Genomic DNA, 27,838 nt, shown 5'->3' with positions numbered 1-27,838 from the left:
TCAACAATAGAAGTGTATTTCTTGATCATGTGACACTAAGAGGTGAGTGAACAGGTAGATGGGTCTGCCATCTCTTACACTTTCAGTCACACAGAGACCCAGATTGGTGAAGTTTCTGCTGTCTTCAGCATGAGGCTTCCAAAGTCCCTGGGGGAAGTTTTTATTATAGGCAGCAGAAAAAAAGGGAGAAGATCACAGAGGAGCACTTCCATGAGCCAGATCTTGAAAAGTAACATCACTTCTTACAATATTCCACTGGATAGATCTGAGTCACCATGGTAATGCCTAATGATGAGGAGAGCTGAGAAATGTAATGCTTATCTGAGAAGCCACTTTTCAGTAACAATTCATGAATTTTTGCTGGATAATTTTCTCTGCCTGCCACAGCCCACAAATATTTCAGAATATAGTGGAACACCTTTTCCAGATCACACGCAGAGCCTTTCATGTCCTCAGGATGTCCACATGCTTCTAGGGTAGGTATATTGGGACTGGTTTCAGGACTTGGCACCACACCATACCCAGAATTACCATTTCATTCCTATCTCAGTCTCTGTTGCTGAATCTGCAAACTTCTGCAAGGGTTCAAGGTTCTTTCTGTATCCTGGCTTGCACAGGCTTCTACTGAACCATAAGTTACATCTGTAACATTTTGGATGAGTACAGTTTTTTTTTTTTTTACCTTCAGGGAAACTCTTCAATCCTCAACAAAAAGTCACTGGGAGAAAAATAGAGATTTTCTGGTCATAGTGTTGCTCAAAACTATCTACCAGTCATACCCAAACCACAGCTCCAACCCTTCTCAGATCCTTGTAAGGAATTTGAATTAATCTTGGATATTGGTTGGAATTTATGAAGCCATAGGGGCTAAAGAAAGAATGCCAGATAAGAGATGAGACTTCAGTAAAGACTGACAGGATGTATCATTCATCATACATTCATTTATTCATTAAATATATATAGCTCTCTGAGGTTTAGAGAAAGAAAATGACTTTTTCATGTATAAACAAGTATAATATTCTTTACATTAACTATAAACTGCCTTAATGGTAGGAGCTATTCGTTTTTCTGTTAGTAATCTTCACGAAGTTGATTCTAAATCCTATTTCACTAAAAATTTAAGAATACATCTTAAAGTTGAAAAATAGTTCTTGGAGGTTTTTATATGTGATTTCATTGATAAAGATCTTTTTAAAATCAAGATCAGAAGTAAGATTAGAATAAATGCAGAAAGAGTATAGGTATTTTCAAGAGGAAGTCAGAAAGCAACTAAAAATACAGCTGAAAATAAGGTTAATATACTTAAGAATTGTAATTACAGGCAAGAGTCCAATGTTCATGAATCTTAGTCTTCAGAAGACTGGCTAAGTAATGACATTTGAGAAAGTCAGTAAGCGGCAACTCTCCAATCCTTCTTTGTGAAGGAAAGCTGAATAGGCCTAGCCTAGCTGGCTTGAGTTTGAGGGGCCGCCTCAGAAGGTAGAAGTGCTTCTTGCTTGCATCTGTGGTGCGTGGTGCCAGAGTCCAAACACAAAATTTTGTTCCAAGAAGAGACGCCAAGGGTCAGTTTGCAGAAATGTGTCCAAATGTGCTGTCAAACCAAAGAAGCCTGAAAGTCAATGGCAAGACAGCCAATAATCCAGGGAAGTCAACACCAAGAAACAATGGGTCAGAACTGGGCAATAACCAGGATCAAATGACTTGGACAATCATTGTTCTAGGTGGGGTATAAGGTAAAATAAGCCAGTACATATAAAGGACATAGAACAGGGCAGAGAGTAAGAAAAATGGTTTCTAAAAAAATAGCTAGGATAGAAATTAATTCTACCACAAATTTATAGGAATGTGAAATAAGTGATAACAGTTGTAACTTGAGTTGAAAGCTGATAGGTCTTGGCTCTTCCTAAACATATTCTTTATTGACTCAATTTTCAAATAGAATTTTCAGTTTTGACCAATAAAGTAATTGGTGTAGAATAAGAAATTATTGCCAGAAGATTTGTATAAAATATTAGAACCCTAAAAGGATGCACTTGTTCAGTAATCTCCTCTTGAAACAATTTAATTGCTTATCTTCCAGAAAAGAAATAAAAAGCAGAGGCCTAAAGGTGAAGGTTTGATTAGACAGGAATTTAATAGCCATATAGTTTGAGTGTAACTTAGATTGGGTGTCCCTGAAACAAATTCAGACACAAGAATCCATGTGCAAGTGATTTCTGAAGAAAGAGCTCCCAGGGTAAGGGAGTGAGACAAGCAGGAAAGGGAGGGGAACAACCCAAACAAGAATGCAATTTTAGGCAAAGCCTCCTGCCCTAGAGGATAGCTGCAACTTGATTCCACCAGGGTTCTCTGCAGTCTAGGATGTATGTCAGAGTTATTCTGCCCCAGTGCAAGAGAGCTGGCTTTCATATTTTTGTATTGCACTAGACCTTCTTTAGTGAAGAGTTACCCTGTGTGGAGGTCCTCTTTTGAGCAATCATAGGTACAGGTTGCTGGAAGCAAAAATGCAGCAAACTTAGGGTCAGAGCTCCATGAAATAGTAAAAGGCATCAGAGGGAAGCCGGACAGAAGATTGATAACTGTGGTGGTGTTAGAAGTAATTTTAATTTGCATATGTGTCTCACTCCTTTTGGGCTGCTATAACGAAATACTTTAGGCTGAGTAACTTATAAACAGCAGAAATGTATTACTCATATTTCTGGAGGCTGGGAAGTCCAAAATCAAGATGCCAGTAGATCTGGTGTTTAGTAACGGCTCACTCATTACTTAATAGAGGGTGCATTGTTGCTAGGTCCTTACATAGCAGAAGGCACAGGGAGTTCCCTTGAACCTCTTTTTAGTTGGGGTACTAACCCATTCACGAAGATGAAGCCCTCAGGCCTTAATCGCTTCCTGAAGGCTCACCTTCTTACTACTATCACATTGGATATTAAGCTCCAATACATGAATTTTGGGGGACACCAATATTCAGACCATAGCAGTATATAAACTCTGTTCCACTAAAAATACATTTTACATAATCATATGATTAAGTATTCTTTTATAGGAAAATAGTATTTTATTAAAACTGTTATAAGAGAATATTTAAGTCAACTACAACAAAAAGTGAAAATCAGTTTACTTCTCAATCATAAGCAAAATAAACCCATAAACCGAGAGATATAATAAAAATACAAATAGGAAGTGTAATAAAAGTGATCTGGGATGATGGTAACCTAGTAACATAATTTTATAATGACCTAGTAACATAATTTTATAATGGCCGAACAGAGTGTAAATTCATGAGACATAATAACATGAATTAGATTGAAAGGTAAATTAAAAGAAAATATATAAGGTATACTGGAATGATAATTGCATTATGATAAAATGTATTATTAATGAAAATATGGCATAAATATGATTCGATATTTGAAATAAAACTTTTAAAATGTGATGCAAAATCTTTAAGACATTCAGAAAGCATTTGACAGATGAGTTATAGAGTAGGTGTTAAATTCAGCTTTATTTGTTAACGGTTAAACAAAATCTAAATATGAACATAATGATATCGAATGATACTCCCAACACAAAATTATCAGATATGTAGATAAATTTTTTTACAAATAAATTGAACATGGCTTTATTAAAAAATGAATTTTCTCTGGTAAGTATTTATTCAAAAGCAATATGTGTTTCCTACCATAACTGAAGAAATGCAAGTATACATAAAGAAAAAAAAATCTAAATCTAAAGCACAAATCCTCCATTTCTATTTCCTCAATTAACCAATTTTAGATTGTTAGTTGTTTATTCTTAACATATTTACCCATATGTGAAATGTATATAAGATTTATTTTTGTTCATTTAAAACAGTAATGGTACACACAATACTTTTTACTTTCCCTTGCCCACTTAACAATATTACATGACCATCCGTCCAGATAAATATACATACATTTACTGGATTTTCAAAGGAGAGAAAAATTTTCAATAATAGGGATGACACAAAATGTATAAAATTATTTCTCTATGAACGATGAATATTAAATATAATGCTTTTTCTTTGTCACTATAAACATTGATACACTAATCAATTTTGTACCTATGTCCTTGTATGCCAGTGTTTTATTTCCAAAGGATAGATTCCCAGAAGTGGAACGTCTGGGTCAAAGAGTATGTACATTTTTTAATGTAAAGGTAAAAATAAAATTCAGTTGATGACCAAGTATTTTTATTTCACTAAGAACATAAGAAGCAATCAAAAGGGAACTCTCACAAGCTACCTGAGACAGATTTGCCACTTGACGGGATCTATATGATATACCATGTTCTCTCACCCATGGTAAAATTAACTGTTCATTCCTCTAAATCTAATCCCTTCATCTATACACCATATTTCATTCTCTCTTGCCTACTCAAAGACAGTTTCACTCCAACACTTCTCCCCTTTTCTTCTGTCTCTTACACAAACTCAGTATTTTCACTTTATCGAGACAAAAAATCTTGGTGCTATCCTCCACTATTCTTTCTCTCATGCTGAACATACAACACATCAGCAAATCAGTTTGATTATACTCTAAGATGTAACCAGGATACAATCACATTTCACCACTTTTAATGTTATAACTTTTAGTCCAGCTAAAGTCCTGTATTACTGCTCTAGTTGTCAAAATGGTCTCTTTGCTTCTACCTTTGTTCTTTTACAATCTTCTCTTAACTCAGCGATCAGAGTAATTCTTTTCACCCTAAGACCGATGATGCCACTATTTTCCTAAAAAATCTCAATAGTTCGGTACTTCTGTCAGAGTAAAAACCAGTCTTTACACACAGGAGCCCACAGGTCCACCTACAGCTCTTTACCGGACCTTTGACCTGATCTCCTGTTACTCCACACCTTGCTCATTCTGTTCCAGCTAACCGACCTCCATGTTCTCTCTTGAATGTGCTAGATATGGTCCACCTCAGGGTCTTTGCACTTGTCACCCTTAACTATAACAACCTTCCTCCAGATTGCTGCTTACTTAATTTCCTCACCTCCTTTAATTCTGAACTTGGGCATAATTTTCAGAGTGAAGACTGTAACAACCCTATTTAAAATTATAGGCACCTCCCATATCCCAATCCATCTAGTCTTCTCTGTGTTACTATTACAAAGCACTTACTGCTCTTAAATAAAATGTATAATTTCCACAGTCTAGATCAGTTTAGATATTTCATAATTGTAAATCATTTTTATTAGTGTTTAAATAGTATTGTATTCACTTGTCTTTATATTGTCCAAGATTTCCTTATGGAAAAACTTTAACATACAACTTAGTGGAACAAATTTTGTAATAAACATCCTAATACTCATCACCTATATTTGACCATATACATTTTACTGTACTTGCTTTATTGCATACATCTCTATGTCACCATCATCCCGTTTAGCAATCCAGTCACTTCACTTTATATGCATTTCTAAATAAATTGCACACATCAGGTTTAATTCACATTTTCCTGATGCCAGATAATGCTGAACACTTTTTTACATGCTTACTGTCCTTGTATATATCTTGTGTTGTAAAACGTCTGTACAACTTTTTGCGCATTTTAATTGGGTTGTCTTTTGCTTATTGAATTATAGGGTATCTTTGTGGATCCCATATACCTGCTCTTTGCCAGCGATATGTATACAATTTTCTTCCCACCTGTGGTTTGCCTATTCATTTTCTTAACTGTGTATTTTGATAAGCATATTTTAATTTTTGATAAAGTATAATTTCTCAATTGTTATAAGTATTGTTTCTGTAACCTAAGAAAGCTTTGCTTACATGAACATCATGAAAATTACATTTTATCTAAAAGTTTGATGATTTGAGCTTTTATATTTATGTCAATAGTCCATTTTGAGTTAATTTTTGTGTATGGTGTCAGGGAATTTTTAATTAATAAATTTTATCTGTTGGAAGAGTTTTAGGTTCATGGCAAAATTAAGCAGAAATTACAGAGAGTTCCCATACACACTCTGCCCACCGCCCCTCAACAACTACCGCCCCCACTGTCAACATCCTGCCCCAGAGTAGTACATTTGTTACAATCCAAGAATGGATATTGACACATCATTATCACTTAAAGTCCATAGTTCACATAGTGGCTCACTCTTGGAGTTGTACATTCTATAGGTTTGGATGACTGTATATATATTGACATGTAACCATCATTGTACTTTTTTTTTTTTTTGAGACAGAGTCTTGCTCTGTTGCCCAGGCTGGAGTGCAGTGGCACAGTCTCAGCTCACTGCAAGCTCCGCCTCCCAGGTTTCAAACGATTCTCCTGCCTCAGCCTCCCGAGTAACTGGGACTACAGGCATGTGCCACCCTGCCAGGCTTATTTTTTGTATTTTTGGTAGAGACGGGGTTTCACTGTGTTAGCCAGGATGGTTTCGATCTCCTGACCTCGTGATCCGCCCACCTCGGCCTCCCAAAGTGCTGGGATTACAGGCACATTGTACTATTGTATAGGATAGTTTCTTTGTCCTAAAAATCCTCTATCCTCTGCCTATTCATCATTGCCTTCTCTTGAACCCTTAGCAACCACTAATTTTTTAGTTTCCAGTTTTGCCTTCTCTGGAATGTCATAGAGTTGGAATCATATAGTAACTGTAGCTCTTTCAGATTGTTTTCACTTAATTAGTAATAGCCATTTAAATTTCCTCCGTGTTTTTTCATGGTTTGATAGCTCATTTCTTTTTAGCCCTGAATAATATTTCTTCATCTGACTGTAGCATAGTTTATTTATCCATTCATCTACTGAAGTATATCTTGGTTGCTTCCAAGTTTTGGCAATGATGAATAAAGCTGCTATAAACATTCATGTGGAAGCACAACTTTTCAATTCATTTGGGTAAATACCAATGAACATGATTGCTGGATTGAATGCTAATGGTATGTTTAGTTTTGTAAAAAACTGCCAAACTGTCTTCCAAAGTGACTGTACCATTTCCCTTTCCCACCAGCAAGTGAAGACTATCTTTTCTCCACTGTACTGCCTTTACTCCTCTGTCAAAGTACAGCTGACTATATTTTTATGAGTTTATTTCTGTACTCACTATTCTGTTTCACTGACATATTTGTCTATTCCTTCACCAACACCAAACTAACTTAATTACTGTAACTTTATAGTAAGTATTGAATTTCGGTAATATCAGTCATCTATATTCTTCTCCTTTAATAATTTGTTGGCTATTTTTGGTCTTTTGCTTCTCCATATAAACATGGTAATCAGTTTGTGAATATCCACAAATTAACAACCTAAGATTTTTATTGGGATTGCCTTGAGTATATAAATCAAGTTGGAAATAACTACCATCTTGACAATGTTGAGTATTCCTCTCTATGAACATAGACTCTCTCTCAATTTATTTCTTACCTGCTATTTTTCGTTAGTATTGTATAGTTTTTCTCATACAGATCTTATACATATGTTGTTAAATTTACATCTAGATATTTCATTTTTGGGGTGCTAATGTAAATAAAATTGTGTTTTAATTTCGAATTCTATTTGTTCATTGCTGGTATATTAAAAAATGATTGACTTTTGTATATTGACTTTGTGTCCTTCAACCTTTCTATAATCACTTACTAGTTTTAGGAGTATTTTTGTTTATTTTTTTCATATTGTCTACATAAATGATCATGTTATCTACAAAGACAGTTTTATATCTTCTTGCCCAATTTGTATATATTTTATCTCCTTTTCTTGTCTTTATGCATTAGTTAGGACTTTGAATATGATGTTTAAAAGCAGTAGTATCTAATCTTAGTGGGAAAACTTCAAGTTTCTCATAATTATTATGTTATTGTGGATTTGTGTGTGTATGTGTGTGTGTGTTCTTTATCAGGTTGAAAAAGTTTGTATTACTAATTTCCTCACAGTTTTTTTTAATAAATGGGTGTTGAATTTGATATGATTGTGTGATTTTTGTTCTTGAGGCTGTTGATGTGATGGATTACATTGGTTTAGAATGTCAATCAGCCTTGAATACCCGAGATAAATCCCACTTGGTCATTGTTTATAATTCTTTTTATATATTGTTGGATTCTTTTTTTTAATTGAATATTTTTTGAGGATTTTTGTTTCTATGTTCCTGAGTGATATTGGTCTGTAGTTTCCTTTTTCGAATTGTTTTTTCTTTTTTTTTGAGACGGAGTCTTGCTCTGTTGCCCAGGCTTGCAGTGGCATGATCTCAGCTCACTGCAACTTCCGCCTCCCAGGTTCAAGTGATTCTCCTGACTCAGTCTCCTGGGTAGCTGGATTACAGATGCCTTCCCCCAAGCCCAGCTAATTTTTGTATTTTTAGCGGAGATGGGGTTTCACTATGTTGACCAGGCTGGTCTCCAACTCTTGACTTCAGGTTATCCACCCACCTCGGCCTTCCAAATTGTTGGGATTACTGGTGTAAGCCACCGTGCCCAGCCACTGTAATGGCTTTATCTGGTTTTGGTTGGGTAATGCTGACCTCATATAATGAATTAGGAAGAATTTCTTGTGCCTCTATATTATGTAAGAGATTATAGAGAATTGGTATAATTTATTGCTTAAGTGTTGTTGTCGACTTCGTCGATGAACCCATCTGAGCTCTCAATTTTGGAAGGTTGTTAATTATCTATTCAATTTCCTTAATAGACATAGGCCTAATTCCAATCATCTATTTCTTCTTGCATGATGATTGGCAGGTGGTGTCTTTCAAGAAATTGGTCCATTTTACCTAGGTTGTCAAATTTGTGAGGAGAAACTTTTCATAATATTTTTATTATCCTTTTGATATGCATGGGATCTATAGTGAGGTTCCCTCTTTCATTCTTATACTAATCACTTATATTTTCTCTCTTCTGTTAGCCTGCCAGAGTTTTATCAGTTTTATTGATCTTTCAATTAGTTGTTGGTTTCATTGACTTTTCTCTATTAATTTCCAGCTTTCAATTTCATTGAGTTATGCTCCAATTCTTATTATTTCTTTTTTTCTGCTTACTTTGGATTTCATTTGCACTTTTTAAAACTATAGTTTCCTAAGGCAGATGCTTAGAAACCTTATTTTAGCTCTTTCTTTTTTAAATATCTGCATTCAGTGTCATAAATGTTCCTCTATGCACTAGTTTTATAGCATTCTACAAATTTTGATAAGTTGTGTTTTCATTTTTATTTAGTTCAAAATATTTTTTGAATTCTCTTGAGATTTCTTTTTTGACCTATGTGTTATTTAGAAGTCTGTTGTTTAATCTCTAAGTATTTTGGAATTTTCCAGCTATCTTTCTGTTATTAATTTCTGGTTTAATTCCACTGTATTCTGAAAGCAGACATTGTACAATTTTTACTTTAGATTTGTGAACGTGGAATTTATGTCCCAGAATGCGGTCAATATTGGTGAATACTCCACGAGAGATTGAGAAGATTTTGTATTTTGTTGTGTTTGGATGAGGTGGTCTACAGATGTGCATTACATCTAATTGACTGATGGTGTTGTTGAGTTCAACTATGTACTTAATGATTTTCTGTCTCCTAAATCTGTCCATTTCTGACAGAGGGGTTTGAAAGTCCCCAACAATAATTATGAGTTAATCTATTTTTCCTTAAAAGTCTATGAGTTTTTTGCCTCAAGTATTTTGATGTTCTGGTGTTAGGTGCATATACATTAAGGATTGTTATGTCATCTTGAAGAACTATCTCTTTATCATTATGTAATGCCTGTCTTTATCCCTGATAACAAGTCTGCTTTGTCTGAGGTTAAAATAGCTACTCCAGTTTTGTTTTTTGTTTTTTTGACAGAGTCTCTCCCTCACCCAGGCTGGAGTGCAATGGCACGATCTCGGCTCACTGCAACCTCCACCTCCTGGGTTCAAGCAATTCTCCTACCTCAGCCTTCTGAGTAGCTGGGATTACAGGTGCATGCCACCACGCCCGGCTAATTTTTGTATTTTGTTTTTTTAGTAGAGACCGGATTTCACCATGTTGGCCAGGCTGGTCTCGAACTCCTGGCCTCAGGTGATCCACCCATCTTGGCCTCCCAAAGTGTTAGGATTACTGGCGAGAGCCACGACACCCAGCCTACTCCTGCGTTTTAAAAAATAGTTTTAGCACGGCATATCTTTCTCCATCTCTTTGCTATTAATCTGTATGTGTCTTTATATATAAAGTGAGTTTCGTCAAACAACATATAGTTGGGTCTTATTTTTTTATCTACTCAGAAAATCTCTTTCTTTAAATTTGTTTATTTAGACCTTGATGTTTAAGATGGTTATTGATATAGCTGAATACAATACTATTATTATCTTGAACAAACTATGATCTGTTAGATCGATTAAGAAAAAAGAAAATTAAAGTTTATTATTTCAATAATTAGGACTTTCAATACAATGTTGAATACAAATGGTGGTGACTGTGTGCATCTTTGCATTATTCCCGATATCTGCGGGAAATATTAAACATTTTACCACTATAAAATGTTACCTGCAAATTTTTATATATGTCCATTATGAGGTTAAGAAAATCCCTTTATATTTTCACTTACTGATAAATTTTATTATAAATGGGGGCCGAATTTTCCCAAAAATTTTCTCTGCATTTCTTGAAATTGGCTTTTCCTATTTAATAATATGGTGATTTATATAGATTTATTCTAAATGTTAAAAACAGATGGACATTCATGGAATAAACTCTACTTATTCAAGATATAAAATGCTTTTATATTGCTTGGTTCCATATGGCAATATTTTATTTGTTATTTTGTGTCTATGAGGGCTATCTGTCTTTAATTTTTTTTGCAATGTCTTTGTTAGACCTACTCTTAGTCTCATAACAAGTTGGGTAGCAAGTTGTCTTTTGTTTGTTTGCTTGTTTTGACGCGCAGTCTCGCTCTGTAGCCCAGGCTGGAGTGCAGTGGCGCGATCTTGGCTCACTGCAAGCTCCGCCTCCCACGCTCATGCCATTCTCTTGCCGCAGCCCAAGGTGTCTTCTTTTAATGAAATATTTTGTGTAATATTAGGTTATTTCTTCATCAATGTTTCTTAGGATTCATCAGTGACACCATCTAGGCCTGTTTTCTTTTGTGATAAAATATTCGTTAACAAATTCAATTTCTTTAAGACATATGGGGCAGTTATCATATACGTTGGGAGTCACTGAACTTCTCTAAATCTGTAAATTTGTAACTTTCACCTACTTGCGGAAATTTTGGCCACTATTTATTCTCTTTTTTGTTTGTGCCACATGCTTTCCCTTCTCTCTTTTGGGACACCATTGTGCTATAGGTCCCAGAGTTTCTTTTTCTTTTAAAAATCTTTTTCACCCTATTCTTCAGATACATAATTGCACTGACCTATGCCCAGTTCCACTTCTCCCTTCATAGTCACAAACTCTGTCATACTTCCAGGAACTGTGTCTACATATGACAATGCCTGGCAGAATAAAAGGGGACATCTCTTTTTATTTATCAGTAAGGTTGCCAGAAACCTTCCCCTATGCCAGAACTATGTCACATGTCTATCCTAAGTCCAATTGCCAGCGAAAACAATGGTATACTACTTTTGGTTTAGTGAGTTACATGGTCTTCAGGAGGAGAGTTGGTTCAACAAATAAATTAGAGACTCTGTCACAAAGGAAAAAGCTGATTGTACTTCTTGGATAGGCAGCCAGCAGTATCTTCTACATAAAGCTCTGCATTGCAAAATTCCAAAAGAAAATTTTCATATAGACTAACACAAGAATCATGGACCCCAGAATTGTACAGTTTGGTACTGTTAAAATTAATTACTAGACAATTTTTTAAAAATAGAATTGGGAAATTCAAAAAATGAAAACCAGTTTTATTTCCGTCTAACTGCAAAGCCACTTAAACAGGAATGAGATCAGTATTGGTTAAAATTCATGATATAGACACTCTAAGCACAGTTTAAAAGGAACAAGGAGAATATTCTAAGGTATATAGATTAGCATATAATCATTATTGACAAAAATATGGAAAAAAATGATTAGACTAAGATTCTGTAAAAAGTCTACAGTAAGTTTTCTCAGGGGGAAAAAAGCAAATAAAGTTGTGTTAGAGTTCTCCAGAGAAATAGCATGAATAGGATATATATATCCTATTCATATATATATATATATATAGCTATAAATTTATTTATTATCTTATAATACATCTATAGATTGGCTCACAGAATTATGTAGGCTGAGAAGTTCCAAGATCTATAGTCAGAAATCTCAAGATCCAGGAGAGCCAATGGTGTAGTTTCAATCAGAGTTTGAAGTCCCGAGAGCTCATAGAGCTGATGGTGTAAGTTTCATTCTGAATGGCCATGGCTTGAGACCTAAGAAGAATTGCCTTTCCAACTTGAGTCTGAAGGCAAGAATTTTTTTTTTTCCAGACAGAGTCTCACTTCGTCACCCAGGCTGGGGTGCAGTGGCTGTGATCTCTGCACACTGCAGCCTCTGCCTCCTGGGTTCAAGTGATTCTCATGCCTCAGCCTCCTGAGAAGCTGGAATTATAGGTGGGCACCACCACACCTGGCTAGTTTTTGTATTTTTAGTAGAGGTGGGGTAGAGAGGCTGATCTCGAATTCCTGACCTCAGCCTCCCAAAGTACTAGGATTACAGGTGTGAGCCACCGTGCCTGGCCAGAAAACGACTGATGTCCCAGTTTACCCAGTTACGAAGGAGGACTTCCCTCTTATTTATGGGAGGGTGAGCTTTTTCATTCTATTCAGGCCTTCAACTGATTGGATGAGGCCCACCCATGTTAGAGAGGGCAATCTGCTTTACTCAGTCTACTGATTTAAATATTAATCTGATCCGCAAACACCTTCGAAGGCACACTCAGAATAATGTTCGACCAAAATATCTGGGCACTTCATGGCCTAATCAGTTTGACACTTGAAATTAACCATCACAAAAGTATTTCATTGAGTGATAAAAGCAATTATTTAATGATAAACTTCTCTGTTTACAGAAGTATTCCTAGAAGAAGAAAGGACCGAAATAGGCAATAATTAGATCCAGTTAGTTCAAGAGTGTGATTCATATTAAAAATTGTCATCTTTTCAGATGAAGAGAAGGCCAAGGACTTTTTCCTTTGGATAAATTCCTAGAAATTATATCATTTTTTCTGTTCATTAATGAAGTTTTGGATAGTTTTTTGGCAATTAATTCCTTTTTTAGCTAAAACTTCCTAAAACACCAGTGCAATTAAGGACTGTCAAATATTAAAAATGTAAACAGAGTAGTATCATCTCATCACGGTTAACTCTTATTACTCAATTTCTTATCTTTATGCAAGTACCATGGGTTTGACTTCCAATCCCTTCCCATCATAAAATACCTACATTTATGCAACACCTTTTTATAGACACTTGCATAAGACTTAAAAAATCCATTTAGTCAGAGTTCCCTTTTATCAACATTTGCATTTTCTCACTATATTACTCATTATCTTTTTCCCAAAAGACAACAAAATTTTACTGTTGGCTTTAAAATATTGGTATTGTGAAAAGAATATTAGAAAGTTGGGGCAGGTGGCTCCTAAAGATTCTGTCATTAATTAACTAGATAATATCAGGAAAGTAATTTTTCCTTTATGGACCATAGTTGTTTCATGTGCAATTGTGTAAAAAAATGAAAACAGAGCTTGATTTTAGACAGGACTTTCAGTTCCATAATTCCATGATTCCATGAAATAACCAAGTAACTAGATTGGGTTTTCCATGTTAATGACCACCTATTTTTACTAATGCCATTAAGTGGTGCTAGCACCACACATACATCATTATTCTGGGTCTCATAGGTTAGAAAAATGTATAGCCAAAAGGTCTCTATCCCTTTGCCTAAGTATTATCCCTAAGACACAGAATTATGAGTGTCAGAACCAGAAATATAATGTAGATTTCCTAACTTTTTGGTTCAGCACCCTTTACCTCTTTTCCCATTCATCTGAAAATATAATAAACTATGTAAGCCTGACAAGTATTCTGAATTATTCTTTCCTCCCCATGTGACAGAAGATACTATTAATGGAATTTATTAAAGCACAGGTTATCAGGCATTATTCCGTATCTCATTCCATATTATATCATCATTCCCTATCTCCCTTTCATCCTCAATAGACTTGGCATTCTTCAGCAATGTGAAAGTCTACTAAGTGAAAACTAAGAAACTGTATATTTTCCTATAAGAAACAGTTCCAGGAAATACACTTTGTTGGAGAATAAATCCAGAATAATATTCAACAGTGCACAGCACACACATCTACTGAGGAAAACACTGATCTGTTTCAAAATATTGTCCAATTAAAAACACATTACTTCCACACTCTATGTATTTTAGGTCATTTTATCATGAAAAATCATTTAAAAATCTATTAATTGAAGACTCATTCCCAAATAAAATCATGTTACTTGTACTAACTTTAATATCTATACAATAGTGCTAGAAATAAAACATCATAAAAAAAGAGGTTAATTTAGGTAAGGGGTCTCTATTAGTCTGTTCTCACACTGCTTATAAAGACATACCTGAGATTGAGTAATTTATAAAGGAAAAGAAGTTTAATGGCTCACAGTTCCACATGGCTGGGGAGGCCTCACAGTCGTTGCAGAAGGCAAAGGAGGAGCAAAGTCACGTCTTGCATGGTGGCAGGCAAGACAGAGCATGTGCAGGAGAACTCCCCTTTATAAAACCATCAGATCTCATGAGACTAATTCACTATTACGAGAACAGCACAGAAAAAACCTGCCCTCGTGATTCAGTCACCTCCTACAGGTCCCTCCCATGACAATGGGAATTATGGTACAATTCAAGATTTGGGTGGGGACACAGCCAAACTATATCAGGGTCTTAAATAGTGTCACTTTTGGAAAATGTGCTCAAGGAACACACTCCCTTCCATCAGGCTCTTAAATATACAGCTTCTTTACAGGAACATCACACACTCCTGAAATTGAAGACAATGCCTCATCCACTTCTCTTCACCACAGAGGGAAGTGCTTGGGCCCTGGCTCTTAGTCTTGAGATGCTTTGACCAAAGGCAGGGATCTGGATCAGAGCCCCTTCCATTTGCATTGCAGGAGGGCTCTCTGCATCCCTCCCTTTACTAGTCCCTTGTAGGGAGCAGCACTGTGACAAAACATTCTACCTTCCTCTCCTCCTATCTGAACATAACATTCTGTTTCCAGCTTCTGCTCTTTCCTAATGGAAATTGGAGTACACAGCTTTCTCTTTCCTTTCCACCAACATCATATCAGCCATAAATGTTTAATTTTTCCTAATGGTCATTCACCCTTCCTCAGTTGGGTAGCTTTCAGAAATTCATTTTGTAAGAAAGACAATTCAACCAGGAGACAAGCTTTCCTCCAAATGACGGAAGCAAATGTTTTTGAGACAGAAAAATGATGAAAATGAAACTGGCTCCCCAAACTTTATACAGCAATTAATTTCTTCATAAAACCTTTATGTGCTGTCATGTGGATACAACTGTGTGCATTTTCAGTAGGCCTAAAAGGACAGTGTTTATCAGTAAAATGTTCCTAAGTAGCAAAACTAATTATACTTTATATTGCCAAATCTAATAGTTGCTTTATTTAAAAAAACAAAACAAAACAAAACAAAAACTCTGAGGCTCAGGTTTCTAACTTTACCAAAAATGTGGTTTCCTTGCTGTCTGTATTTCATTTCCCCTGCTTATTTACCAAAAGATAAACTAGTCACTTTTTCCCCTGGCTTTGCTTAGTTATAATTTTTTTAACCTTATGAACAATTTCATTTTGGACTTTGATAATAGGAGATCCTGTCTTTAGGTTAAGACTCATCTTAGTACTTTAAAGTTTTACTTATTTTAAAAATGCAGTAGCTAAAATTCAACTGACACACTCAAAATACCAAAACAGAGGTGAGAATGGCAGCAGAGTTTGTTAGCTAAATTCTAACTCTTAAGTAATGAGTAAATAGGGATTTTTTTTCCTCATAGCCCCCTTGAGGTCGTTTTAGGAATCTTCACTAAAGTAAGCTTCAAATGCTCTCAGGGAACATCCTCAGCTAGCTTGAAAAGTTTTTTCCTCCACTAATTATGTAGAATGTATGTGCACTATCCAGCCTTAGGTTTCTAGGCAAAATAATCAATTTCTTTTTCATCTTGGTGGAAAAGTAGCCCAGAAGTCAGGTATCTGCCCCCAAAGGAAAGAAGAAGGGTTAACCTGACATAGAGCAGGGTCCCAAGTCAAGGACAAGGGCTCTCTTTACTGCTACTGTTGTAGTATCAATAATCAAACAAAGCAGGTGGTTCTGCAGATCAAACCTCCACATTTGGGAATGAAACAGAGAAGCAGAGGTATTGCTGTCATTTAAGTATACCTTCAGAACCCAGAATTTTCTAGAATAAAAAATAAATCAGGCACGTGAAAGAGAAAAACATAAAAAGACACAATGTGAAGTACCACTGTCCTTACTCCTTAGGCTCTCTCAACATGGAGTCCCCCAGACTTTGCCAACTGGCATTTCTGAGGTTCAAAGTACTGAATCTGGGTGCCCAGGGCTTTTCTAGGCAGAGGATTGTGTCAGAAAATAGAAATAAATGCTGGCTTTGCCACTTGGGCAAGTTACTTCAGCTGCCCGGACGTGGACTTACATATCTAAGGTCCATGTTCGTTTCTACTTTTTCCCCTATCTTGTCAGACTGGAGGGCAAATAACTTACACATATCATCATATAACACTTAAATTTCTTTGATAAATCAAATGCTCTTAATTGCCTTCCAGTTACAGTGGGCTACTTTTATTGTTCTACTATGTAATTCTTTTACTAGCATTATTTCTGTCAGTCTAGAAGTTGACCTCTAAAACAGAATCTAGCAATAATTAATAGAAATAACATTTATCTGTTATAGATATTGAACTGTGCCAAAATTGTATATGTAAGTCTTTAAGCTTCTTATTATTTTTTCAATCTATTCCTAATGATCTGACAAGCTTTATTTTTCAAAATCGAAACAAGACTAGATGTCTAATAAGAGGTCCTTGAAGGGATGTGTGTGTCAGCGTGCGTGTGTGTGTGTGTGTGTGTGTGTTTATAAAATGACAGGAATGAGTTGGGTGATTTCCCACAACTAAGTTTCAAATTGTAGAAAATATGAGATTAAAATATTTCTCATATATATTTTCAGAAATTATATATTTATATATATTTTCCTATTTTTAGGGAAAAAATATATAAAACAGCAAGTATAGGTGAAACACTGAAAACATACCAGCAAAATAAATAAACATTACTATCTAGTGCTATAAGGTAGGAAGACTCTACCTTAATTCACCCGCAAATGAACATGGCTACAATGGTGTACAGCAAAAGAATGTTTCTTTCTCACAAGTTGGCCAAAGAAATATTTCTAAGTTCTTTCTCCCACTGCCAATATAATTCAAATGTCAAATTAAAATAGACAAACTTCTGCTGATAACTGAATGTATTAGTCTGTTTTCATGCTGCTGATAAAGACATAACCTAGACTGGGCAATTTACAGAAGAAAGAGGTTCAATTGGACTTACAGTTTCAGGTGGCTGGGGAGGCCTCACAATCATGGCAGAGGGCGAGGAGGAGCAAGTCACATCTTACATGGATGGCCACAGGCAAAGAAAGAGTTTGTGCAGGGGAATTCCTCTTTTTAAGACTATCAGATCTTGTGAGACTTATTCACTATCACAAGAACGGCACAGGAAAGACTTGCCACCATGATTCAATTACCTCCCACTGGGTCCCTCCCACATGTGGGAATTCAAGATGAGATTTTGGTGGGGACACAGCCAAACCATATCACTGCAATAGGAATATGAAAGCCAGAATTTAGACTTAACATATAGGAAAGAAGGAGACATTATAGATTTTTAAGGAGAAATGAATTTGAAAAGGGCCTACTGTTGCACCATTAACCTGAAAGCAATCTCCTTCACCCCTAGCTAAGATTCAAGAGATATATCAAAATGCTGTCCTAACTTAGGGATAGCCCAGAAGTTTTCAACCACAAGGACAGAATCTTCCAAAAGCAAACATTGCAATACACCTTGAGAATTTTCCAAACATCACATGCCAAATGCCCCAGAGATTCTGAAATGTTCCCTCTCTTCCTTCTTGCCCCACAGCCTCAGAAGGGGCCACTGTTATTCTTGGAAGTGCATTATATCTGTAAGTAAGTAAGGCTGAAGTGCTTGCCATTCACTAGTTTAGTGCAGAGGAAGCAGCTTGTCACTGTCGGCCCTGTCATCCTAGGCAGCTCACTTCGTGATCCCAGATCTCTTTTTTTTTTTTCACCTGTAAAGTAAGGGCAGTAGAACTAAGAGAGTTAACGTATTTTCCAGCTTTTTATAAAGATACAAAATTCTATAATTTCTCAGGGTTATAAGATTAGAAGAAGAAAGACTAAGCCCTGATCTGGGCTTCATAGACTCTAAGCTATATTGATTTCTATAAGAAGTCATTTGTTTATGGAATTTGTGAAACTGTCTACATAGTGAGCAATACACAAAATTATCTGCAAATGTATTTCATCTTGGGGTTTTTGGTGCTCTACCTAGCTTTAGCACCTAGCTGTACAATTGAGGGCTGCATATCTCTTCATTTTTAAAGATCTGTCTTTAGTTGAAAAGAAAATGTTCAAACAATACCTCTCAGTGGGCTAGAAAATAATATTAATTTCCCCCATTCTTTTATATACCAGACTATTAACAAACATCAGTATAACATGTTTCCTTATAAAAACATTAATGATTTTAAAAATTAGTAAAGATTAATATTAGGAAATATTTAAACTAAAAAGAAAAAAGCTGATTTTAATTTAGAACTTGACAGTTTTCCATAAATGTTTGTCATTTATGAACATAATTTCTACTTTATTGGATTCCTTTACTGAAGTCATTTATATAAATGTATTTTATTGAACAGTCAGCAATCAAAATAAATTACTCTTTGATTTTAGACCTCAAAATCATTAGCTAAATAGAAAACTCTGCAATGATCAATCAAAATTTAATATTAGATTATAAATTTCTAGAGGGCAAATGTCATGCAGCATTACCTTTTGTATGGTTCAAGGAATCCTGTTCATCACCAAGCCAGCGTTAGATGCTTCACAACCTGCTTTGTAGTAATTTGCACTTCCCTGTTATCTTAGATATCCAAAAAACCACATTTTATGAACTGGTTACTTACTGTGATGGTACATACTGAAGTTTGAAGTTAGTTTCCTGACTAGGACAGAATTCTTCCCAGTTGATTTAAGTGAAGAGACTTTAATAAAGTAACCAGTTACAAAGGTGCAGGCACTGTGAAAGAAACAAGGGATAATGATGATAGGCAAGTAATAGACAGGAACTTTTACCAGTCCTTGAGCTTAAAGAAGATGGGGAGGAAATATTATTTTAGGGTTGCCAGTGATAGCCAGAGTCCTGGAGGAGGGGTCACCCAGTGGGAAGGGATACAGACACTGCCAGAAAAGTGTCACTGAAACATAAAGTAGGAGAGGAGGAAATACCCAGAGTTCTCTCGCCTTCTGTGTGCTGATCTAAGGATTCCATTCTCCCATTGACAAAACAAACTCCAAGTCTTCTATTTAAAAGGACTGGTGATTCATAAATGTCGGCACAGAGCTGAGCAGAGAAGGGGAAAGAATGGATCTGGGGGCCAATTGAAGGAAATCCAATGCAGCCAGTATTGCATTGCCCCAACATAATAATTTTTCTGCTAATATAATTCATAGAAAATACATTCTTTTTGTCAAAATTTGCTTAACAGAGGCAAAATTTTTCAAATAGAATGGTATCAGGTCAAATTATATTTCATAATGAGAGGCACAGAGGACAGCAAATGGATTAGGGAACTTTTATTGGGAAGTAATTAAAATAATAAGCTAGAAAGCAAGAAATATGCTTCCAGGAGTCTGGGAGCAGGAGTAAAAGAGAGGAGGTCAGGTTGGGTTGACAGAAAGGATGCAACCAAAATCTCCACACTGTAGAGAAAATCTAGAGAAAAGGATTGTGCCAGGGACAGAAAACAGGGAAAAATCAAATCTTAGTCATTCATGAAGCCATAAATAGAAGTCATAGTTTTCCTTAGCTCTTGTTGTAGAGAAAAGGAAAATCAAAAAGAATTTTCAGGGGCTCTTCTTTCTTTTTCGATATCTCTCTTTCCAATATCTGGTTTCTGAGTCCTAAGATAACCATATTTTGCCCATCATTAATGATAAACTGCCTAAATTCATGCATTCAATCATGTATGCACGTTCTCTATGGGGTAAGTTTCTCTGTCTAATTTGTTGGAAAAACCTTGCACCATTCACAATGCCTACCTAGCATATAGTAGGCACTCAATAAACATTAATTGAATAAAAACCAGTTAAATGTCTGTTGGCATGACATTACAACTTTAAAGAAAATATTATAATCTGTCAGTTAATTCACAAACACAAATGACTAATATCAGAATGTTTACAATTTTGCCATTGATAACAGGACTAAGATGCCTAGAGAGCCTGAAGTAGGAAGAGGCACACATCTACAAAAGGACAGCTGGGAACACAGAAAACAAACAAAACTTTTCAGAGACTTCACAACTTTGTCAAGGGAAGGTTCTGTTTACCATCAGCTGGGAGGGGGCAAACAGCAGCTTTGTGAAAATATGTTTGTTGTGTTTAGTGCCAAGATGCAAAGTTCAGTTTCCAGGAATTTGTGGTGATTTATTGTATGTTTTAAACAATCTTATATAGAATTCTTTTTTTGTTACAAAAGATCCTTTTTATCATCTTGGCCATATTTCCTTCCTAATAACAGATCATTGAGTCTGTTTGAAAGTGAGGGAACAGAAAATTAACCTTAGTTTCAAACTTTGAAAAAAAAAATTGTTTAAGCAACCTATGCTTTGAAATATCACAATACTTTATGGAAAATTAATATTAGAACACAGGAACCTGGATCAAATTATAAATCTACTTTTCTAGAAAGTCTCATCAATTTTCTAGAGGCGAACTTATAAATTCAGATTCTATTAAAAAACTGGCTCTCCTGAAAATATGGGGTATTCATTGCTTTTTGATTGTGTTCATCTCGGAAGCATTGATAAAATATCCCCCTTTGCCAAGCATATATAAATATTTATTTTATCTAATCAGCTGGTACTTAATAATTCAACACTATTTTATTACTTGTCTCTGGTTAATCTATTGCAGCAAAGATATAATTGCTGTTCCATAACTAAACCCCTAACCCTTTTTATCATTTCTACTCTGCCGTCTTAGACATATTAGACTGAGGAATGGTCAATGGTAAGAAGAGGAGTAGGGAGGAAGAAGAAGAATATAAACAGGACAGGTGTTGCAAAAATTAGGGTAATAGCCTAAGGTCTATCACAGGAGTTCCAAATTCTGGTCTACCATGGAGTGACCTGGGAATCAGCTTATTCATCTATAAAATGCATGTGTTGGATTCAGTTATAGCTAAGATTCCCACTGGCTCTGAAGCACTGCACACGACTATCTGTGGGATAACACCTCTTTTCTGTTCACTTGAAGCTCCTGGTTTAAAAACAATAAGATATCACTCCTTCATTCACCCAAATGTGAGTGATTATGAGCATCATTTCTAGCTGCAGCCTGAGAAGTGCACAAGTCCTAACGATGACTTAAAACTGGCATGTTCTCTGTCCAAAAGGGAAAAATGGGCTGCGACACACACTCATAGGGCCTGCACCACAGGGTGAAAAAATGAGGCCTGCTGATGTCTAAATTTTTGAACCGCGTGGCTGACTTTTGACCTGACTTAGCATTACTTGAAGCAGCTTACTGACACTGCCAATAACCTCATACATAATAGGGCACACATCTTGTAACTGAACCACAGACAGTGCTGAGCAACATAAAGAATCCAGGCAATACATACGTAAAATGTAAACTGCTCAAACACAATAGCTACTGAAGGATCTGCTAGTACATACACTGACTGCTTCTCTGAGGTTCAAGAGCCAGGTTTTAGGATTCTTCAATGGCTGCTGCCATGGTCTTGTTTTAAAAAGCCTCAGTAATTTCTCAAAACATCACATGTAACAAAAGGCTGCATCTATTTCTCTCAATACAGAGCTAGCCTAATAGTAGCAGATATGTTTAGGGCATAGAAATAAAGTATGCCTTCCAGAACCTGGATAAAAGAGAAAAACAGCCTTTGAGAATTAGTAGGTACCACTCTAATCTGAAGCTTGTACTGTCCTTTTCAATCCTAGCAAAGAAACAATTAATAAAGGAACCCATTAAGACCTGATTATTGCAGCTAAAAAAGGAAGGTAGAATTTCAGTCCTTTGAAGTAACTGAGAATGATTCAGGCCTCATTACAGAGATATAATCTACATTCATACATTTATGTTAGTGATTCAAATCTATTGGGAGAGATTGAATTCCGTTAAATAGTGCATCTTTCCTGTGGAACTTTTCTCAGGCTTTCTCGGGCTAACCTAAGAGGTGACCTAACAATGCAAAGTAGTCGGGTATTTAGGGATTCAACTGTGCTGTAAAAGAAAGGCTGCACAGAAAAGAAAAAGAAGAATGAGATATAATCTAAAAAGCTATGTCAGCTTTTCCTTTGGGCTGTTTTGTAAATGCCCTCTTGTCATCACGCTGTACAGAAGAGCTGCGAAGGGGCTCTAGAACTTTCAAACACTGCACCTGGTGTAACCAGATTTTAATATGAAAGTTTGAAGACATCTTTTCCCTCATTTTAGACAGAAAAAAAAAGAAACTCCTAGCTAAAAGATCTGAATAGCTTCTTCTACTGGAACATAAAATTGGTAGATGTGTGTGTGAGAGAGAGAGGGAGAAAGAGAGACTAGCTTTGGATTGGAGGGGCACATGTCTAGGGTGAGTTTAACGAAAGTTTTTAAACTCCAAAGTGGCATCAATAGTGTTGGTTCCTATTGCAGAGAAACCCCAAAATAATAACTTACTGTGTTTTGTAGCTTTTCACAGCAGAATCTTTGTTGTATGGTTTCATCAAACATAATTTTTTAAAAATGTAGTTTAATTAGTTGTAAATTCAAATATTTGGATTCTTCTGGACCATTGGGCTGAAACCCAAATCCATGAGAAACACTACACTGTCTTTCAGCCATTTGTCCTCTCAGATATAAAACTGTGAACTAAAACATTGAAATTAGCACTGTTGGTTCATTTATCAGTATCCTAAAGAAAAAGACTTGTTTGATGAATGCTCTTTATTTGCTTAACTTTCCAATAAATATCTACAGAAATTAGAGCTAATTATATTAAACTTTGAAAACCTATTGTAATGTTCACATGGTTGAACTCTTCTAAATAAGCACTGCATGAGTTATAACTAATGCAATTAAAATCCTGATTCTAGTATTAAGTGATTCTATTTCAAAGGATTTGAATACACAGAAAAACATAAGAACATTCATGTAAACTCATTTTTCAAGTCACTAAATACTTAATTGAGCAATCACTCCTAATGCTCATCTCTAAAGCTGATTTTTTTTTCTCTTTGCATTTCCTCTGGTTCCCAACCAATATGGAGGTCAAACACACATTATAGGGATCCTGGCTTGTGTGAACACAGACTCTTCTAATTAGTTCCCTCCAAATTACAGTTGCTGTTGTTAACCTCCCAGCTCACCTTGAAGTGTTGCTCTGTCTTACATTGGCAGCCTAATTTCAGGTTGAAACATACGAAATTGCCACTTTTGTAGGTACAAAACCTTAAAATGTTGGCAATTTTGTGGGCTTCAACAAAATACAAATGTCTAACTGTCCTATGTGACATAGATAGTTCATTCCAGTACGTGTTTAGGCATTCCTTCTAGTTAAACGTTCCCTAGTTTAGAGTCATTCTTAAAGAAGTGGTCCTCTAGGAGCTGTTTCTTATTCAGATTGCAATGGATTATCACAGTATTTCCTTTTTTGTGCCTCTTAACTCTTGGCAAAGGCTTCTTAGCCTTGGACTTAGTTCTGTCAATACCTGGGCTGTGAGCTAGTTTCTGCGAGCAAGGGGGGAGTTGGGGTGGCGTGAAGGAGTGTGAAAAGGAGAGGAAGACTAGTAGTGCAGTGATATTGTAAAACAGAACCCTTTAAACATTAAATGTGAAGATAGAAAAAAACCCCTCCCCTTTATGACAAAGCGCAAAGGAAATTGCATAAAAAAGAAAACAGACAGCAGGGTATTCAGCCAAATTGTATGGTAAAATCTTTGCGATCGCCATAAAGTGCGTTTGCTTTGAAGTGCACGCGTGATTCAGTAAAGGGCTCATGTTAGCAATTAGAAATCGGTTATTTGGGTCCCCGATTTCATTTGCGCCAAGAGAGAGGCAACTTTTAAGGGTGACGATAAATCTCCCTGAGCTTAAAAGGCAGAGAGGGCCAAAGTGTGAACTTTTTACTTCAGCAACGGAAGCGAGAAATCAGTGATTCATTAAAGAGGAGACCTCCTTGGAAGCTGGAAGCAGAGGAGGAAAGGACACTAATTATGTCTTCCTTTTCTGTGCTCGCTCCGACCGGTTTATAACCTGCTGCTCTGGGCGGTTTAAAATCCTCAGCATCTTCTGCTTTGTCCCAGCCGTCTCCTCTTCTGGGAGTGAGAAGGGGGAAAAAGTCAGCCAAGCACCAGGCTCCAGGTGGCTCTCAAGTACTTCACTGCCAAAAGAAATGGGGGTGGGGGGAGGAGATCCTACGCTGGAAAGCAAGTGAGAAAGGGGCTCCCCAGAAGGGACTGGTTCAGGCTGGAAGACAGCAAAATTCGGAAAGCGGGAAGATACCGCCCGCGCCGTGGCCCGCGCTGCAAGCACAGGACGCTTTAGCAGCGAATTAGCCAGAGCTAGAGGCGCCGGCGGAGGCTGCGGCCGCAACAGCCGCGGCGAGGAAAGGACCTGGCAGCCCCCGAGCTCGGTGCAAAGGCATCGCGCTCTCTCCTCGCTCCCCTGCTCCCCCACCCCCTTCTCTGCCCCTTTCACCCTCCCTCTCCCTGGCGTTCCCAGCAGCCTAGGGTTTCAGATGTCCCACCGCCGGTTGACCCCCTCCCCCCTCTTCTCCACCCCTGCAAATGAGGTTTGACCAGCAGAGGCAGAGCCCACCTCTGGCTTAGAATCACTGACATTTAGACTCCAGGCTTCAACCTGTTTACAAGCGGACTTTCCAAAGGAAGAGGGTGGGGGATAGGGCCATACAAAACACCAGCCGCCGCCCCCCAAAACAAAAAGTGACTTTCGGCAGCCTTCAATTCGGCAGGCACCACTAAAAACAGAAAGGAAGAGAGAGAAGAAAACAACGGCGACTGGGCAGCTGCCTCCAGTTCTGACAACTCCAAAGGGATATACTTGGAGAAGTGGCTCGCAGGCTGGGGCTCCGCAGAGAGAGACCAGAAGGTGCCAACCGCAGAGGGTCGCAGATATCTCCCCCTATTCCCCACCCCACCTCCCTTGGGTTTTGTTCACCGTGCTGTCATCTGTTTTTCAGACCTTTTTGGCATCTAACATGGTGAAGAAGGGAGTAAAGAAGAGAACAAAGTAACTCCTGGGGGAGGGAAGAGCGCTGGTGACCAACACCACCAAAGCCACCACCAGCTCCTGCTGCTGCGGCCACCCACGTCCACCATTCACCGGGAGGCTCCAGAGGCGCAGGCAGCGGATCCGAGAAAGGAGCGAGGGGAGTCAGCCGGCTTTTCCGAGGAGTTATGGATGTTGGTGCATTCACTTCTGGCCAGATCCGCGCCCAGAGGGAGCTAACCAGCAGCCACCACCTCGAGCTCTCTCCTTGCCTTGCACCGGGTCTTACCCTTCCAGTATGTTCCTTCTGATGAGACAATTTCCAGTGCCGAGAGTTTCAGTACAATGTGGAAATGGATACTGACACATTGTGCCTCAGCCTTTCCCCACCTGCCCGGCTGCTGCTGCTGCTGCTTTTTGTTGCTGTTCTTGGTGTCTTCCGTCCCTGTCACCTGCCAAGCCCTTGGTCAGGACACGGTGTCACCAGAGGCCACCAACTCTTCTTCCTCCTCCTTCTCCTCTCCTTCCAGCGCGGGAAGGCATGTGCGGAGCTACAATCACCTTCAAGGAGATGTCCGCTGGAGAAAGCTATTCTCCTTCACCAAGTACTTTCTCAAGATTGAGAAGAACGGGAAGGTCAGCGGGACCAAGAAGGAGAACTGCCCGTACAGTAAGTAACAAATGCATGCTCCCCTCCTTCCAATTATCCACCCCCAGCCCACACGGGGGGGGAAAAATCTGTTCCAGATGTGGCCAGCTAAATATTTACGTACCCAACCCCTGTAAAATGATTAAGTGGAATACTTTCACACTAATTCACCCCCCAACCCCCGTGTATACATTGTGCTGCCGCATCCCCTCCCCTAAGCGCGCTCCCTCCACGTCCCCCACCCCTTGCCTCCCTATCCACCCCTTCCCTCCAGCCTGTCACTAGCCGGACCACGCAGGGCGCTCAGGAGAGTTGTCGCAGTGCAAAGATGCCCCTTTCTCTCTCCACCGCCCTTCCCACCTCATCCAAAGAGCTCTTTTTCCTTCCTTCTGGAAATGGCTCAAGTAAACACATTTTGTTTCTTTTCCCTGGCAATCTTGTTAAGAGTTTTGGGACAGGCTCCTCAAGCTGAAAATAATTATCCGCTGTCAATTATAGGGGCTTTGTGGGAACTTTATTTAAGAAAGAGAAGTCATTTCTACTCTCTCCCCACCCCCATCCCTTTACCCCACCACCTCTAGATAGGAGCGAAAAGCATTTTTCTGGTTTTGATTTTTGTTTTGTTTTGTTTTGGGTCCCTTATGTTAGTTTGAGTGATTGCAGTCCATGAAGTTAGCTTTTCAGGCACCACCGCTGCTATTTGTCTTCTGCCTGCCTTCCCTCTTGGTAACATGATGCTCATGTCTGCATTGTCAATAGCGTATGCACTGCTTTGTGGTGTCCTGTTGTACTGTTTCTTCTGAAACCTCTCATATTGCAGAGCCATACTACTACAGCATTGTAAACATCTGGGACTGGATTCACACAGACCTCACACAAATTTCATTGTCATTCTTTTATTTTCAAAGTAAAAGTCATAAGTCTGTTTCCATGGCTATAGTTTATCCCACAGTGTGACGTTTTCTCCTCAGCGTAAATTATGCCTGGGATCCCTACATTTTGTTCTTGCCTTTTCCCTCTCTCTTTCCTTCTTTCTCTCTTTCCCTTATTTCTTTCTTGCAGGGGTGTGGGCTGGTTGGGGGAGAGAGAACTAGAAGAAGAGGGGTGGATATTGTGTCTCTTTTTGAATCAACCCAGCAAAGCCAGATTACTCTGTTGACTTCCTTTCTCAGTTACTTTCAAGTGGTGAGACTTATTCATCCCCTATTGATTGTTATGTGAAAGGAACCCAAGGCTCTGTAATGGCACACTGAAAACAGTAGACAATGATGTTTAAACATCTTTAGTGACCATTTGGCATTATCTCAATGGTAAATTCCAAGTCACCTTTAAGGGGGACATCTTTGTGTTAGTTGTTCAGGAATTCTAAGCATAGATTGTCAGCTAACTTAAATACATGAGTCAAACATTTCAAGATTCCTCGGTTTAGAAAGTACCAGGTACTAATGGGAATGACAGTTGACCAGAATTTAGCATTTTATTTTTGAATACAAATTTACAAGACTTAAGTTTTCTTCTGTGGGGATGCACACACATTCAACTTTAACTTCTGTTCTTCCGCAGCCACTGGTTCTATTTACTAACATTCTCAATATGTTTATATGTAATAAAAATACGTGTAGAGGTGCTTTTAAAGTGTTTCATTTTATGTTTCATACTAAAG

General features: G+C 37.6%; 1 protein-coding gene and 1 long non-coding RNA gene across 2 annotated transcripts in view; one reads left to right on the top strand and one right to left on the bottom strand.

The window, feature by feature from the left end:
• LOC105740037 lies at positions 1-25,822 on the bottom strand. Its single transcript, XR_001116049.2, has 3 exons — positions 25,641-25,822; positions 19,202-19,314; positions 1-1,609 (listed from the first exon to the last, which is right to left on the bottom strand). It is a non-coding gene; the product is annotated as an uncharacterized LOC105740037 (long non-coding RNA).
• Positions 25,134-27,838, top strand: part of FGF10 (fibroblast growth factor 10) — a 90,448-nt gene continuing 87,743 nt past the window's right edge. The window contains exon 1 of the mRNA XM_003277758.3: positions 25,134-26,196. Coding sequence (XP_003277806.1) covers positions 25,872-26,196 — 325 coding nt within the window. The 5' untranslated portion in view covers positions 25,134-25,871. The remainder of the gene's footprint in view (positions 26,197-27,838) is intronic.

Source organism: Nomascus leucogenys, chromosome 6, assembly GCF_006542625.1.
Source record: "Nomascus leucogenys isolate Asia chromosome 6, Asia_NLE_v1, whole genome shotgun sequence".
Lineage (NCBI taxonomy): Eukaryota > Metazoa > Chordata > Mammalia > Primates > Hylobatidae > Nomascus > Nomascus leucogenys.
Note: the sequence above shows the minus strand (reverse complement) of the source record. Positions and strands in the feature narration are given on the sequence as shown.